General features: G+C 43.0%; 2 protein-coding genes across 4 annotated transcripts; both read left to right on the top strand.

The window, feature by feature from the left end:
- Nucleotides 1-210: 210 nt before the first annotated feature.
- trappc6b (trafficking protein particle complex subunit 6B) lies at nucleotides 211-4,181 on the top strand. Of its 2 annotated transcripts, none has more exons than XM_064964718.1 (6): nucleotides 211-677; nucleotides 767-834; nucleotides 3,025-3,142; nucleotides 3,287-3,352; nucleotides 3,452-3,545; nucleotides 3,871-4,181. In XM_064964718.1, the coding sequence occupies exons 1-6, from the start codon at nucleotides 597-599 to the stop codon at nucleotides 3,900-3,902; spliced, it is 459 nt and encodes a 152-aa protein (XP_064820790.1). In that variant the 5' UTR covers nucleotides 211-596; the 3' UTR covers nucleotides 3,903-4,181. The 2 variants fall into 2 exon arrangements, with proteins under 2 accessions (XP_064820790.1, XP_064820789.1); XM_064964717.1 differs by having other exon boundaries at nucleotides 218-677; nucleotides 3,269-3,352.
- A 470-nt stretch (nucleotides 4,182-4,651) lies between these two features.
- On the top strand, nucleotides 4,652-13,172 carry LOC135538811 (targeting protein for Xklp2-A-like). Of its 2 annotated transcripts, XM_064964736.1 has the most exons (16): nucleotides 4,653-5,008; nucleotides 5,384-5,524; nucleotides 5,794-5,934; nucleotides 6,040-6,193; nucleotides 6,503-6,589; nucleotides 7,079-7,189; nucleotides 7,495-7,604; nucleotides 7,685-7,830; nucleotides 7,996-8,167; nucleotides 8,300-8,438; nucleotides 8,739-8,958; nucleotides 9,193-9,462; nucleotides 9,736-9,882; nucleotides 11,618-11,729; nucleotides 12,122-12,309; nucleotides 12,695-13,172. In XM_064964736.1, the coding sequence occupies exons 2-16, from the start codon at nucleotides 5,410-5,412 to the stop codon at nucleotides 12,803-12,805; spliced, it is 2,223 nt and encodes a 740-aa protein (XP_064820808.1). In that variant the 5' UTR covers nucleotides 4,653-5,008; nucleotides 5,384-5,409; the 3' UTR covers nucleotides 12,806-13,172. The 2 variants fall into 2 exon arrangements, with proteins under 2 accessions (XP_064820809.1, XP_064820808.1); XM_064964737.1 differs by lacking the exon at nucleotides 5,794-5,934 and having other exon boundaries at nucleotides 4,652-5,008.
- The last annotated feature ends 2,048 nt before the right edge of the window (nucleotides 13,173-15,220 follow it).

Raw genomic sequence — 15,220 nt, 5'->3', positions numbered from 1 at the left:
CGCCTCAATGGCACAGATACAAAGATGAGCCCTCTATCTATCTCTATGGAAGTAGTCCATATATGCCTTTGTAACGTTGTTGCCCACATTGCCACAATGTTTCTTGTGTCTAATTAGCTAATTAACACATACATCCACTGGCATTTTTTTTAACCGTATGAACTGTTAAATAATAAGGAATGTAATAATCATATTTTCATTCTTTTTTATTTGTCTTTTTCGCTTCCTATTCAGGCATTCTTTTGGCCGACTGTTTGCTAGTGTGAAAGAAGGACCTCTGTCAGATGTTTATTTTCATGTCTCATCGTTAAATCTTTGCGTCACACGACTCAAGTTGAGATATTTAATCATAGTCATTTTTGACGGCTAGTTAGAAATATATGTTGGCTTAAATACTCGAGGGTTCATAGAAATTTCGATTAGGTTGTGTTCTTTGCTCTACATTATTAAGTAACTGTAGAAACACACATCACTAAATTCAAAGACGAATATATAACGTTATATATATAAATACCTATATATGAATACTGATAGCATTTAGGGTGGCGGCATCCTTACTAGCCAGAGGTGTTTGATAGGTTTGGGAATAACCAAGGATGGCAGACGAAGCCCTTTTTCAGTTTTTACACAATGAGGTGATACAGTATATATACAAATCATCTGAACATGGGGAAATGGTGAGGCCATATTTTTTTAATGGTGTTGGAACATATGGAATGTGTGTGCATAATAACTAATTATGTTGTTTTATCCTCAAATCCTTTAGGAAAATGGGAGATGTATTACCAAACTGGAAAATATGGGATTCCGGGTGGGTCAGGGACTAATAGAAAGGTTTGTTGAAGCACTATGTTTGTTTTGTTTATTTATTGATACTAATATGATAATTAATGTTGTTGTTTACCACTGTGACCACCTCCAATTATTATAATAATCACTGACATCACCAAACACAAATTATTTCCAAGGGTGATATTTTCCAACCTGATTTTCCAACCTGATGGTAATGGAACAATCAGGGCCGGCTCTACCCTTTTTGGGCCCCAAGTTAGATTTGATTGGGGTCCCCTCCCCACCTCACGAAAAAAAAAAAAGTGTGATTGCCACCCCCGATAGCGGAAATACATTTACATTTTAAGGTGAATTTCTTGCAATTCTACATATTTTGCCATAAGGTGCAGAGAAATGTTAGCAATTGTATAACACATTTCATACAATTCTACTCATTTTACCATAGGGCAGAGAAAAACCTTTGCAGTTTTACAGCCAATTTCCTGCAATTCTACCCATTTAGCCATGGGGTGGATGCATAGTTATTCAGTTTAAGCAAATTTCCTGCACTACTACACGTGTTTCCATGACTTATACCATGTTAATGATATCTGAGTGAGAGTGATTAACAAAAATCAGTGGGGATCCCCTGAAGGTCAGGGCTCCTGGGCACATACCCTGTGTGACCGGTTGTTATTTGGTCATGATTGTTACAAGTTTAGATAGCTGGCTAGAGTAATTGTCGAATAAAAAATGTCATGACAGGCCTTATGGAAACAGAAAAGTTTTCAGTAAACTTTCCAAATGTCAACAAAATAAAAATATGCGGTCTGCACCTTATGACAAAATATGTAGAATGAGGGATCTTTTTTTGTCTGTAAAATTTAATGGAAACACTTGTATGTGTAAATATTAATATAATAACGATCATATCAAAGTAAACTTGGAGTCACGTGATGACATGTTGTGTGGTCCTCCCACTATGTCTCTTCATGCAGTTTATTAGGCTAGAGATTAAATAAGTTATGGGTGGTGGAAGTGCAAGGTGATGAGCTTAATGCTGCTTTCCAATAAATATTGAGGGTATTTTTCTGGTTACATGATAATCGATGCTTGGCTGCCATTTGAAAACTGAAAATAATTTTGCCCTTTTGTCTATAATAATCTCATCATGTAGGCTATACAGTGGGGCAAAAAAGTATTTAGTCAGCCACCAATTGTGCAAGTTCTCCCACTTAAAAAGATGAGAGAGGCCTGTAATTTTCTTCATAGGTACACTTAACTATGACAGACAAAATGAGAGAAAAAAATCCAGAAAATCACATTGTGGATTTTTAATGAATTTATTTGCAAATTATGGTGGAGAATAAGTATTTGGTCAATAACAAAAGTTTATCTCAATACTTTGTTATATACCCTTTGTTGGCAATGACAGAGGTCAAACGTTTTCTGTAAGTTTTCACAAGGTTTTCACACACTGTTGCTGGTATTTTGGCCCATTCCGCTACCTGCACGCTGTTGGCTAGAGAGCATGTGCCAGTACCAAAGTGGGCACACGCTATAAAACACACACTTTTTTTGTGAGAAAACCACCAGTAAAGTTAAAAATGTGATGGAAAACAATTGAACTTCAATTTTTATTCTGTACATGGGAATTTAACTGCATAGCCTTTTATCTGTAACAAGTCAATTCGATGGGAACACATCTCTGGTGGGAAAATGCACTTATTGTTTTTATGCAGATTTTAGAATATTTGCATGAAAATCTGTATCCAATTGGATGGAAACCTAGCTAGTGAATGACATAACAAGAGAAAAATGTCTGATGCACAGTCACATTTTGAACTTGCACCTTGTGTATTTTAACTCTCAACAGTTGACTGAGTAAAAATAAATAAAATTGGGAAGTTGCAGGTTTGAGTCAAGTTTTAAGCAGTTCTACACATTTTGCCATTGGCCGGAGAGACATTTCAGTTTTAAGGCTAATTTCCTGCAATTTAACACATTTTGCCATGACTCATGCCATGTTAATGATATCTGAGTGAGCGTAACTAACAAAATCAATAGGGGCCCCCTGGAGGTCAGGACCCCTGGGCACGTGCCCTGCATGACCGGTTGGTATTCGATTATGATTACTTCAAGTTTAGATAGCTGGGTTGGGTGCCCCCTAGCGGCCTGGGGCCCTAAGTACCTGTTTCTGTCTGGAGTCGGCCCTGGGAACAATATCATGGTGAACATACTCTTTTTCTTTAGGTTCACCAAAGACACAGCACGGTTTAAAGATGAGCTTGATGTCATGAAATTCATATGCAAAGACTTCTGGACCTGTGTCTTCAAAAAGCAAATTGACAACCTAAGAACAAACCACCAAGTAAGATTCAATTTCCCAATTGCACTTCAATCACCACCTCTCATGGAAATGTTATGCGGTCAAATATTTTCACTGAATATATTTTAATTTTTCATGTAGTGTTGATTTCTGTGGATTATTTTTCAGGGTATTTATGTCCTGCAGGATAACAAGTTCCGGTTACTCACTCAGCTCTCTGCCGGTAAACAGTATTTGGAGCATGCCCCAAAGGTGAGGAAGCATAATTGGGGAAAACTCACTTGTCAAGCACTATTTATACCTGGACAACTTTCACCACATGAATGGTTCTCCCTGCCCCTGTCATTGCAGTATTTGGCGTTCACATGTGGCCTGGTTAGAGGAGGGCTTTCCAACCTGGGAGTGAAGAGTATTGTCACAGCAGAGGTGTCCGTTATGCCTGCCTGTAAGGAAGACTTTTCTCTTTGGTAGAGCTTGTGAATTGAGAAACCTATTAAACATATAACCACACATTCTTCCATAAACAAGATATCCAGGGTTGTAAACAGTTTAATGAAAGTTAGACTTATTACAGGTATCCAGAGCTATAATGATTCTCAACATAACCATGCCCCAACCATTACTCAACACAGTCTAATACAACCAACCAAAAACATCAGCCAGCCCAGACTGTACAGTATGTTGTGTGTGATTTTGGTATGGGAAGAGCAAAATGATCTTGGGATATACAGTACTTTTATCCTTTTGACATATTGTTTATTTCTTCACAGGTAAATTTCAGGTCATGATCCAGAAAATGTAGCACCCTCCGAAGGAAGGCGTATTCACTCCAACGCCACCCATCCCAGTTGTATTGACTTTCTTTATTGAACAAAAGCTTGAAATGTCCTGCATGCAGACATCAGTGTTGTGCCTACATATCATTGTTTTTATCAAATGTATTTGTACTATTGTTAGTTATTATTGTTGATTACGATTAATGAATGCATTATTGTAACATGCACATGAATCATGTTTTTTCTTTACATCTGAAAAATATTATTTGCACTGAGTGTTGATTAAAGACCTAAGTCTATTTCAACCTTTGTATCCATATCATTTGTTGAAGTTAGACCATAGCAGTAGTAGGCCTAAATAAGTAGGCCTAACATGCAAAATGTTTTACTTTATTTAACAATTGATAAAGATTAGGCCTACAGAGCATGATGCTGCTGTGCAAATGCACATTTATTATTTGCAGTTGATTGCCCATCGAGTTGAATTTGTTACACTGTTGATAAATTCATGACGAAAATGATGCTCTTCAAAGAACATGGTCAAATATGTCCCCTTTCATCTGTTGTTGTTGAACACCCCCCCCCCCCCCCCCCCCCTTGATAATGGAAGTGTTAGTTTTGTATTGTCCGTTGTCCCAGTTGGGTGGAGTTTTATTTTGAGGTCCAGTGGAATGATTTAAAATGTGTAAACCCCGCTTAAAACCCGGGCCATCCAAAACGAACTCGTGCACTGTTGTAGGTTTTTGCTGATAGCTGTTTTTTGGGGGAATTTTAAATTTTAATTACTTATGTGGGTTTCTTATCTAGATACATTCGTTGACTCTGGGTAAGAGTGTCTGCTAAATTAGTAAAATGTAGTTAAATGAAAATGTAAGAATGTGGGCATTCAGGATTGTTACAGAAAGTCCTCACGTGGCAGGAAATATAATTTGAGTATGCCGTAATCCAGGCACGTTGAGCCAATGGAAAACCAATTGCTCTGGAAGAGGCTGCTGATTGGCTGGTTCAAATGGGGAGGAAATTTAAACGGTAACGCCAAACCTTATTTTGTTATTTCAGCACTGAAGCTAACTGACGGCTCAAGGGATTGCCACTACGGCTTGATTGTGTTTCTAAGATACGCGTTTAAAAGGTATGTTACAATGTAGTGTGTTTTTATGAACATGTTAACTATTTTTTTAAATCTCATATCTCAGATAATTTGGAACCACAGTACAGTATCTAGCTAGTACCCCGACGTTAGCTACTGTAGCTAGCTTCAATACACTAACGATACCATTTCTGGTATTTTGTTTTTATATGTCTCTCTTGTGATTGTTATGTTAACGTTTAACTGTTTAACTGTTTATCTATCTTGTCGCTAAAAAAAAGAAGTTAAATGTGATCATGGGGGAAAAGCGTAACGTTTTTCTCGCTAATTTAGCGAAGTTAGCCACTGCTATGTTTTCAAAACTAACTCCCATCTTAACAATTGGCCTCATGTCATGCATCAACATCTGCTTGTTAGGAGAGCAGCTACAGACAGCTGTTGAAATGGATGGTGAGATGGCGCAGAGTGAATCGGCAAGTCACTACGAATTTGATGCACCGTCACATGTAATTGATTTCAAAGCATTGGATACGGAGGACAACGCAGACATTTGGTTTGGTAAGATATGTTCGCAAGCTTGTGCACAATATTATAAAGTATTTTGGAGGAAAGTTAGGATCTTAAGTTATGGGGTTGTTAGTAAGGCAACGGTTATACAATTCCCATGGGCTGTGTAAGGATAGATCTTCCCAAGATTAATGCATGTATTTTTAAATATTCGAGCACGCTGACATGGGTGGTCTTGGTGTTAAATGCTTTATCACCTATTGTAACTTGAAAAGTTGTTGAATTTACACTTTATTCTTGAATCGTGTGACTTTCTGCAGACCAATGTGCTGGCCAGGATGGTGGAATGTTTGGCCACCTTGCCACCCCAAACAGAAACAATATGCAATTTGGTATGACCCCTAAAACGCACTTGCCCAAGGTGATTGTATCTCCCAGGGTGAAGGACAACTCTAACTCAGGTTGGTACTTTAGACAGTTTTATGATTATCCAGGGTGTTTTCACGCTTACATTCACAAGTTGGACTGACCTGTGTGTAATGTGATATATATTCTTGTTTCCACAGTAGAAGCCCCAAGCACTTCCTCAGGACCCACCACAGCAGATTCCCCGAGAATGTCCTCAGCTACCCTCCCCAACATTGTCACCTCCTGGGGAAATAAGCCAGGTCCGGTAGCTGCCCTGCCAAAAAGGAAGGGACCCCCTGCCCAACCGCGCAGGTATGTTGCTTCTAGAACACTCAGCTCGGCTGACATCTCGTTTGAGGCTCTACATTGGTCAAATTGAGTTACTAAGGAATGTGGTTATTTTTGAAAAACCCAATTGCAGCCATCCTGCTGCATTCATGGGTGTTTGGAATATTTATTTTATTCGTCCATTTCAAGTGGAAAGGAAAGATGGCAAAAGGTTATAACTTTAACATTATGTTTCTTTTATAACAGCATCAACCTGTTTAGCTGCAGACCAGTATTAGACCAAGCAAATATATGCTTTTAAGTGGTAATATAACCCTTGTTTCTCCACTGAAGGGTGTCAAAGCGCAAAGAGGCAGCCTGCAATGAGGAAGGACGGCACACCGCCCCTCAAGTGCCACCACCTGTCAAGAAGCAGAGAAGGTCAGGGAACTTATACATTTTCACTATCCTCCCCTCTGCCACAGTGTGCCTGGAATTATTAAATCTAGCCCTGGATGTGGTCGTGGCAGAGACAGAAATTCATCTTACTGTTTACAGCTCAAACCCAACTGCTGTACCACAAAACACACACAAACCCAACAACATTTCGTCAACGCATCGCCGTTAAACAGCTGGAGCATCTGGTCTTCCCCCTCCCAACCTTGGTGGAAATGTATTTTGAGAGGGCTTGTTTAGCATGGTCCAAACTGTTGACTATTGGGTTTGAAGTATGAAATTAATATTGGGTGTTAGTGAATGTATTCCTTTTTCACATGCAGTGCTCTCCACCTCTGCTTTGTCAACAAAACAATAATGCCTGGGCAGTGGTGCTGTTTCCCCCTACTGCAGATTCCATCTTTAATTATGAACCTTGACCAATTGTCTTGTGGACAAAAGTAACCAGACTGTCCTGGTCTGTTCATTTGCCAGGAGCTCATCTCTGCCCCCCAGTCGCAGTCTTAGTGTCCGCACCACCGTGCGACTCAACCCCAGAGCAGCGACGCAGGCCCGGCACGTTGCAGCAGCCCCCACCACCACACAGTATGTCATACTGCTATCACTCGTGGATTTTAATTAAAGGAGGCATGCATGACCTGATGTTGGTGCTGACAAGACTGTCAGTCCTTTAATCCATGGATATGTTAAGGAATTTGACTGGTTACATTTCCCATCACTCAGCATTATAACCCTAGCAATAACTCTCCTTATTCAACTAATCAAGTATTGACACGGCTAGGACAAAAGCTTGCAAAACCCAGTGGTTCTCTAGGACCAAGATTGTGGAACACTGCATTTGAAGGTTAATATCCCTAGATTGTGTTATAAAGTTTGTATGTCAACCCCAGGCATAAGAGCTCTGAGCAGCAGGAGATGGAGCGCATCAAGACTCTACAGAAGGAAGTGGCTGACCAGCGGAAGAGGAACGAGGCCAGTTACAGGGCTGCAATGGCAGGCAGTGAGTAGCTTAAATTTTAGGAAGGAGTAATCTGTCTGCATTAAGCAGGATTTCATCTTGTCAATCATGTCGTCATTCAGGTCAGCCCCCTAAGAAGCTGGCTCTGGCCACCACCGTACCCAAAGAGTTCAACTTCAGTACAGACGGGCGTGTCAAGGTCGGCACCTTGCCACCGCACAAGGAGATGGACTTCACCGCTCAGCTCCGCAAGCACCCATCCTCCCCTGTAAGTAACTAGCTTTTTTGGGGGGCCACATCAGCTGCTATGGCAGTTTAAGGGATGGGTGCAACCCAAAGACATTATTTTCCCACTACCCTACGTTGTCGCTTCATCCAGACATATTTGTTATTATTTCTTTCCCCTTTGAATCCTGAATTATTTTTCTTTCAGGCCAGGGCACCAAATGGTACCACTGTGCCCAAGCCCTTTAACCTGTCTACTGGTAGCAAGAGGAAGCTGGAGGAACCTGCCCCCTATGTGCCCATGGCCCAGCAGATTGAGCAGTTTCAGAGACGGACTCCAACCCGCTACCACCTTCGCAGTCGACAGAGCCACGAGAGGGGTGTGTATTAGCTCTAATCCAGCTAGTCCTTTCTGTTATACATGACAGGCAATGGTGGCAGTCCCATGCTCTGGGGTGTGCTTCGTGCGTGAAGTAAAAATGGCAGCAAACTACAATGATTCTCTCCTTCAGGCCCGTCGCCTGTGAAGAGTGAGCAGCTGAAGATCACCCACCCTCACACCCCTCTGCTGATGACCCGGCAGAGGCGCCGACCCACGGCAGTCAAGAGCAGTGCTGAGCTTGAGGCTGAGGAACTCCAGAAACTCCAACAGTGAGTCCACACTTACGGCTTCTTCACTCTGTTCTTCTACTGGCATGTGGTGTAGCCTATAAATAGTAGTTATTAGACTTGGTGGGTAACTTCTACCAGTGTGTACTCTACATTACTAGAATGAAGCTGACACGTTTACTGGTGCTCCAGCCCATTCATGGTTCAATGACCTTGAACCCTCTTCAAGAAGATAGAAATGCTTTGTATTGAACATATATGATTTGTTTCAATTTGAATAAGGAATTGTCTTATTCTATTTGCAACCTTAATTATCCACCCATGTCCTGTGGTATCTTCCAGGTTTAAGTTCAAGGCCTTGGAGCTGAACAGAAAAATCCTAGAGGGGGCACTGAATCCCAAGAAGCCCTCGGTGAAGGAGTCCACGCGGCCGGAGGCCTTCCATTTGCACATGGACAAGAGGCTGACGGATCGAAATGCCAGTAAGAAGCCGGAGGAGCCCGAGGAGCAGCACACCTTCCACTCCCGCCCGCTGCCGGTTAGGATCCTAGAGGAGGTGGTGGTGAGTGCTACACGGCCAACTCTAGTTTTTACTCAATTGTCATGGATTGGTAGTACATGTAGCCTATATGCGAGTCTGTTTGCAGTCTGCTCCTTATGGTATTGCCATGCCAAACAATGAACAGAAAATGTAGTATTTTTGCATGCAAAACATTCTAGCTCTGGCATAATACCATGATGGTATATATGTGATGGTGCCCTTGCTAATGGGATACGCACACCTGTTGGTTTACAGGGTGTCCCGGAGAAGAAGGTGCTATGTCCCACTATTCCAGAGTCCCCTGCATGGGCCCTGAAGAAGAGGGTGCGCATAGACAGAAAGGTGGAGGAGGTAAAACCACCGGCCCCGCTCAAGGCCCACGCGGCGCCCCACTTTGGCCTGCCCTTCCAGCCTAAGCTCCAGGACAAGACCCATATGGATGTGTGCCCCTTCTCCTTTGAAGAGCGGGAGTGTGAGAGAAGGCTGCTGAAAGAGAAGAGGCTGGAGGAGCTTAGGCATGAAGAGGTACTGCCTTAAAAGTGTTCAGTTTTCTCCTCGGGTTGCGTTTGCCTTAAATTCTATTTAATATGGGGAGACCTGATGAGTAGTCCCACTAGAGGGGTTACAGGAGCAGTTCCCTGTTGTGTCATTAGATGGTGACGAGCAAGGTGTTGCACATCTAAGATTTGTGGTGCAACATTATTTTGGGATAATGAATTAAAGCCTTTTTGCAGCACGTTGTTTTGCTAGAAAATGTTATCGTAACCAGATTGGTCAATAAAAAATTCTGAACCTCAGGTGCCAAAGTTCAAGGCCCAACCGCTGCCTGACTTCCATGAGGTGGTCCTGCCAGAGAAGAAGGTGGCAGAGCCCACCAAGCCTGAGCCCTTCAAGCTGCTCATCGACGAGCGGGGAGCTGTCAAGCATGACCGCTGGGAGCAGATGGTAAGGCCAAGGCGGGGTCCCTGGACAACTCCAGAGTTGTACTGACTGGCTTTATTGAATTTCTGCTTGGCTGTCAAACTGAAGACGTGGCTAAGTTCATGCGGTTGCTTTCATACTCTGACCCTATAAGTAGAATAACGAGTTCCGTATTTCTGACTGGTACCAAAGTACTGCGTGTCTGGCACAATCAGCTTAAGTTTATTTTACATTTTTATATGTGCATTGACTATTTGCAAAATCCTATTTCCTGCCTAGAGCTGTTGCAGTGACCCTATTACTGCTACACCAGCAGTCATGAGTCATGACCACAGTAAAATTCTGGTCTCCTGTTATGCACTCTGGGCATGCATTAGTTGTACGAAACTGGCTAACGATCATCAGGTCCTAATGGCCTGGTACTTGGGGCTCTATTGTCCCTCTAAACACTGACGTAAATGCAAATTACATTTAAAATTGCATCAAACACTTATGAAAACACTGTGCTTTTAAAACTCACCTCACTGTGATCCATTTGAAGAAAGATGTTCAACCGTTTGAAACTGAGTGGAAGACATGGTCGTTTCAAAGAACCTGAATTAACATTATTGTTCCGTTATACAATACACAGCCTACTGCACATGGCAATAAAATGTAAAAAGAAACTGATTTAAAGATCTTTGGTACGTAATTGGTGAAGCCTAAATTAAACAGATTGTGCTTATAATTATAGTGAAATTTGAATCGTCTAATACGTTTATCATTAATAGGCTGACACTTTACCTTAAGCTACAGAATATTCCACCACTGAGTTTACATCTCCTTCATTCCTTTCTCCAGCGTGCATGTTTCGTTGTGAAAACATGTTACTATCAATGTTCCCGAACAGATTTCACTTGGTTTCCCAAATTGAAGCACTGGGTTGCTGCAGGAACAGGGTTGGAGAACCCATGGCATACAGAGTTAGCTGAATATCACCTGTTGTGCAGTGACATTACCGGAGTAGCAGACTTGCATGAAACACGCACTGATGGGAAAGTGGCCTCTATTTTCTACTCCAGTGCATATGGGTGACCATGTCTTGCCCATTTGATAATGAGCCATTCTAAATCGAAACAAATTTGACATTTAGTAAAGACTAGGTTAAATTGAGAATAGTCTGATGGGTGAAAATAGGATCACTTAATGAGAACTGCATGTGCATCCTGAGGCAAGGAACGGAGTGCAGGCTTTTTTGGACTTTCTCAACTCATCAATAGCCTATAGTCGCATCATGCAGCCCATATCTTTTTATCTAACGTTTGTATCATTCACAACTAAAGTTGCCAAAACTCAATGTAGCATATAGGACCTGTTTCAAATTCTCACTTTTACACTCAACATAGCCGCTTCATATGCGCACCCTCTTGCTCCGGAATGGGGGAAAAATATCCTTTTTTATTCAGCCAAGTACAATTATAATTCTTACTATAAAATACTGCCAAGGGGCATCTTGTCTGCTCAATGAACGCCTCAAGTGCTGCGATGCAGTGCCTTAGACCACTGCGCCACTCGGGAGGAAACGTATTTTGTATGGAAATGTGACAAATGCGCACACTAGTGGCTCGTGTGGAGGCCTGGAGATGCTAAACGTGTTTGCTAATTAACGGTCAATTACCGTCAGCCCGGAAGTCTTTTGCATGACGACAACTGTCTGACACAAAATCATGACCTCCACAGCACTATTCCTGCCCAAACCCCTCTGTTTTGTTTTCTCCAGGTGAAGGAGGAACAGAAGCACCAGGCGGAGGCAGCCACCTTCAAAGCTCGGCCAAATATGGTCACTCACAAAGAGCCGTTCATCCCCAAGAAAGAGAACCGCTCTGTCCTGGGTAAGTATGATCACACCAGCCTTGCTCACCTCTTTCCGCATTGGCCATAGACCACAACTGTAGTCCTGTTGGACCTCTAACTCAACTTCTCCTCCCACCTTTTATCTCAGGGATTCCCCCACTTTTGTCACCCTGAACAGTTCTCTTGGATCATTACCTGTCTTGAGACTCATCTCAAGCCTATTTCTTTCCCTCAACTACAAATTCCAGTCTTGTTTATCTTAGTCTCAACACTGGATCAGGGTTGCCTACTCCTTTGTTTGGGTAACGCTGAGATGATAACGCTGAACTCATAACCTTTTTTGCCTTTCCTTTACCACCTGCCAATCTTTAAACACCTCACCACCCAAACCCCTTTTCACCTCTTTTTTTTTTTTTTCTTGCCTCTTTAGAAGACATGAATAATTCCGTAGTTTCAGAGGGCTTCCAGCTGTCTACAGAGCGCCGCGCCAAGGAGCGGCTGGAGTTTGACCGGGCGGTGAGTGAGAAGGAGGCGCTGAGGGCTTGCATGGAGGAGGAACAGCGCAGGGAGCAGGAGGAGCGTGAGAAGGAGGACATGGCCAGGCTTCGCCTGGAACAGGTAACTACACTGACCTTAGACCAGCCCCGCCCAGAAGTTGGTCATGTGCTTAAAATACTGTAGAGCTAAGTTGTAGCCTGGTAAGGGCTTGTTGTCCCTATACCACTTTTAAACCAGTCTCCCTCTACATGTGCTGGCTTTTGTTCCAGCACAAACACGCCTGGGTAGGGTGGCCAACCTGAACTTGTCAAACTTTCCTTTTTGGTTTCAAAATGTTGTGTACCCTAATCTGATGTCTGCTCTAGCGCCGGCACACCTGGTACAACTGATTTATTGCTCATTCGGGCATTTGGTATAGTTTTTAGTCGGGCATGTGGTGGTTTGTCAGAACAGAAGCCCTGGTTGTACCTTAGTGTAACGTGAGTGTCATCGCTCTGTCCCTCAGGTCCACAAAGCCCAACCCGTCAGACGTTACAAACAGCTGGAGCTGAAGAAGAGCGACGTCACTCTCACTGTGCCCCAGTCTCCCAACTTTTCTGATCGCTTCCGCATGTGATGGATGAGAAGGGATTTAGTTGTGTATATTATATAAACACTTCATTTAGTTCTATGCCGCTTCTGTCTGCCTTTTATTTTATTGGTTTGAACCTTCGGCTTTAAATTTCTCTGGAAAAACCTGACAACTCGTTCCCACTATGGCCTGTACATTACTTGCTTGTTCTGACTTGCTGTCGCTTTGCTTTCGATTATGTATAATAAAGTAATGTTCTTAATGTCTTAACCTTTTAAAACACCAGGCTTTAAATTCATAATCTCTCTTTGAAGTCGTTACCTGTATTTAATTTCCTGACATGAATGTAGTCTTGACTGTCTCTGCAACATTTTGCAGCAGCCTTCTGCCAATAAAAATGGACTACAACGTTCTCTAATACTTTCTGAATTCTTTATGAGCTTTTGCAGTTTCTCAACCTTATTTTCTACCAGGGACCGGTAGTCGGTAGTTTTCCCTCTGGGTGGGGGGGGAGCTTACGGCACTAGAACTGAGTCAACACGTGTAGATACCATCACCAAGACCAGAGGCTGACCAACTGAGCAAGGTATTCAACTGTTCTGCCTGTGGCTATGGAACCCTGGCCTGTTCACTGGATGTGCTGTTTTTGACGACTGCACCTGTCTCAAACTCAATGCTCCGCTATGACGAGAACTGACATTTACTCCTGAGGTGCTGATCTGTTGCACTCTACAACCACTGATTTATTATTTGACCCTTCCGGTCATCTATGAAAGTTTGAAGATCTTGGCGTTGTACTGTTATCTCCACCTGGTACAGCCAGAAGAGGATTGGCCAACCCTCTGAACCTGGTTTGTTCCTAGGTTTGTGCCTTTCTCGGGTGTGCCTCTTAACAAGGCACACCTGTTTTAATTTAAAGGTGACTCTCATGAAGCTGGTGGTGTGCAAACCTGTCATGCTTATTACATGATTCCATATGTGTTTATTGTTTTGTCACTACTGTACAATGTGGAAATATAAAGAAACCCTGGAATGAGGTGTCAACTTGTGACTGGTACTGTGTAATTTTTGTTGGAGCAGATGGCCAAAACATTTGTATACTGCAAATTGACCACAGGTAAGCCCAAAGATATTTGCCTGAATAATTGCCTGCCCAGCATTTTTATACATGACCCTAAGCTTGATGGGATCTTAATTGTATAACTCAGAAACAACCTGTGTGGAAGCAATATACACTGCTCAAAAATAAAGGGAACACTAAAATAACACATCCGAGATCTGAATGAAGTATTCTTATTAAATACTTTTTTCTTTACGTAGTTGAATGTGCTGACTAAATCCAGTCCATAGCATCAATGCCTTCCTCTTACAGGAACTGCTGACATACTCCAGTCACTTGAGGCCTAGCATTGTCTTGCATTAGGAGGAACCCAGGGCCAACTGCACAAGCATATGGTCTCACAAGGGGTCTGAGGATCTCATCTCGGTACCTACCTCTGGCGAGCTCATGGAGGGCTGTGCGGCCCCCCAAAGAAATGCCACACCATGACTGACCCACTGCCAAACCGGTCATGCTGGAGGATGTTGCAGGCAGCAGAACGTTCTCCACGGCGTCTCCAGACTCACATCTGTCACGTGCTGTGTGAACCTGCTTTCATCTGTGAAGAGCACAGGGCGCCAGTGGCGAATTTGCCAATCTTGGTGTTCTCTGGCAAATGCCAAACGTCCTGCACAGTGTTGGGCTGTAAGCCCAACCTCCACCTGTGGACGTCGGGCCCTCATACCACCCTCATGGAGTCTGTTTCTGACCGTTTGAGGAGACACATGCACATTTGTGGCCTGCTGGAGGTAATTTTGCAGGGCTCTGGCAGTGCTCCTGCTCCTCGTTGCACAAAGGCGGAGGTAGAGGACCTGCTGCTGGGTTGTTGCCCTCCTACGGCCTCCTCCACGTCTCCTGATGTACTGGCCTTTCTCCTGGTAGCGCCTCCATGCTCTGGACACTACGTTGACAGACACAGCAAACCTTCTTGCCACAGCTCGCATTGATGTGCCATCCTGGATGAGCTGCGCTACCTGAGCCGCTTGTGTGGGTTGTAGACTCCGTCTCATGCTACCACTAGAGTGAAAGCACCGCCAGCATTCAAAAGTGACCAAACATCAGCCAGGAAGCATAGGAACTGAGAAGTGGTCTGTGGTCACCACCTGCAGAACCACTCCTTTATTGGGGGTGTCTTGCTAATTGCCTATAATTTCCACCTGTTGTCTATTCCATTTGCACAATAGCATGTGAAATTTATTGTCAATCAGTGTTGCTTCCTAAGTGGACAGTTTGATTTCACAGAAGTGTGATTGACTTGGAGTTACATTGTGTTGTTTAAGTGTTCCCTTTATTTTTTTGAGCGGTGTACTTTGTATCCTTGTGTTTACATTATTTTGGCAGTAACCTGTATATTTGAATTC

Source organism: Oncorhynchus masou, unplaced genomic scaffold (genome assembly GCF_036934945.1).
Source record: "Oncorhynchus masou masou isolate Uvic2021 unplaced genomic scaffold, UVic_Omas_1.1 unplaced_scaffold_97___fragment_2___debris, whole genome shotgun sequence".
NCBI lineage: Eukaryota > Metazoa > Chordata > Actinopteri > Salmoniformes > Salmonidae > Oncorhynchus > Oncorhynchus masou.
Note: the sequence above shows the minus strand (reverse complement) of the source record. Positions and strands in the feature narration are given on the sequence as shown.

Bases quoted from the DNA above. Each gene is read 5' to 3' on its own strand.
- trappc6b (XM_064964717.1), top strand. From the start codon at position 597: ATGGCAGACGAAGCCCTTTTTCAGTTTTTACACAATGAGGTGATACAG. The intron at 678-766 runs GTGAGGCCATAT...CAAATCCTTTAG, and splicing joins CATCTGAACATGGGGAAATG to GAAAATGGGAGATGTATTAC. The intron at 3,546-3,870 runs GTAAGGAAGACT...ATTTCTTCACAG, and splicing joins GGTGTCCGTTATGCCTGCCT to GTAAATTTCAGGTCATGATC.
- LOC135538811 (XM_064964736.1), top strand. From the start codon at position 5,410: ATGGATGGTGAGATGGCGCAGAGTGAATCGGCAAGTCACTACGAATTT. The intron at 6,194-6,502 runs GTATGTTGCTTC...TCTCCACTGAAG, and splicing joins CCCCCTGCCCAACCGCGCAG to GGTGTCAAAGCGCAAAGAGG. The intron at 12,310-12,694 runs GTAACTACACTG...TCTGTCCCTCAG, and splicing joins CCAGGCTTCGCCTGGAACAG to GTCCACAAAGCCCAACCCGT.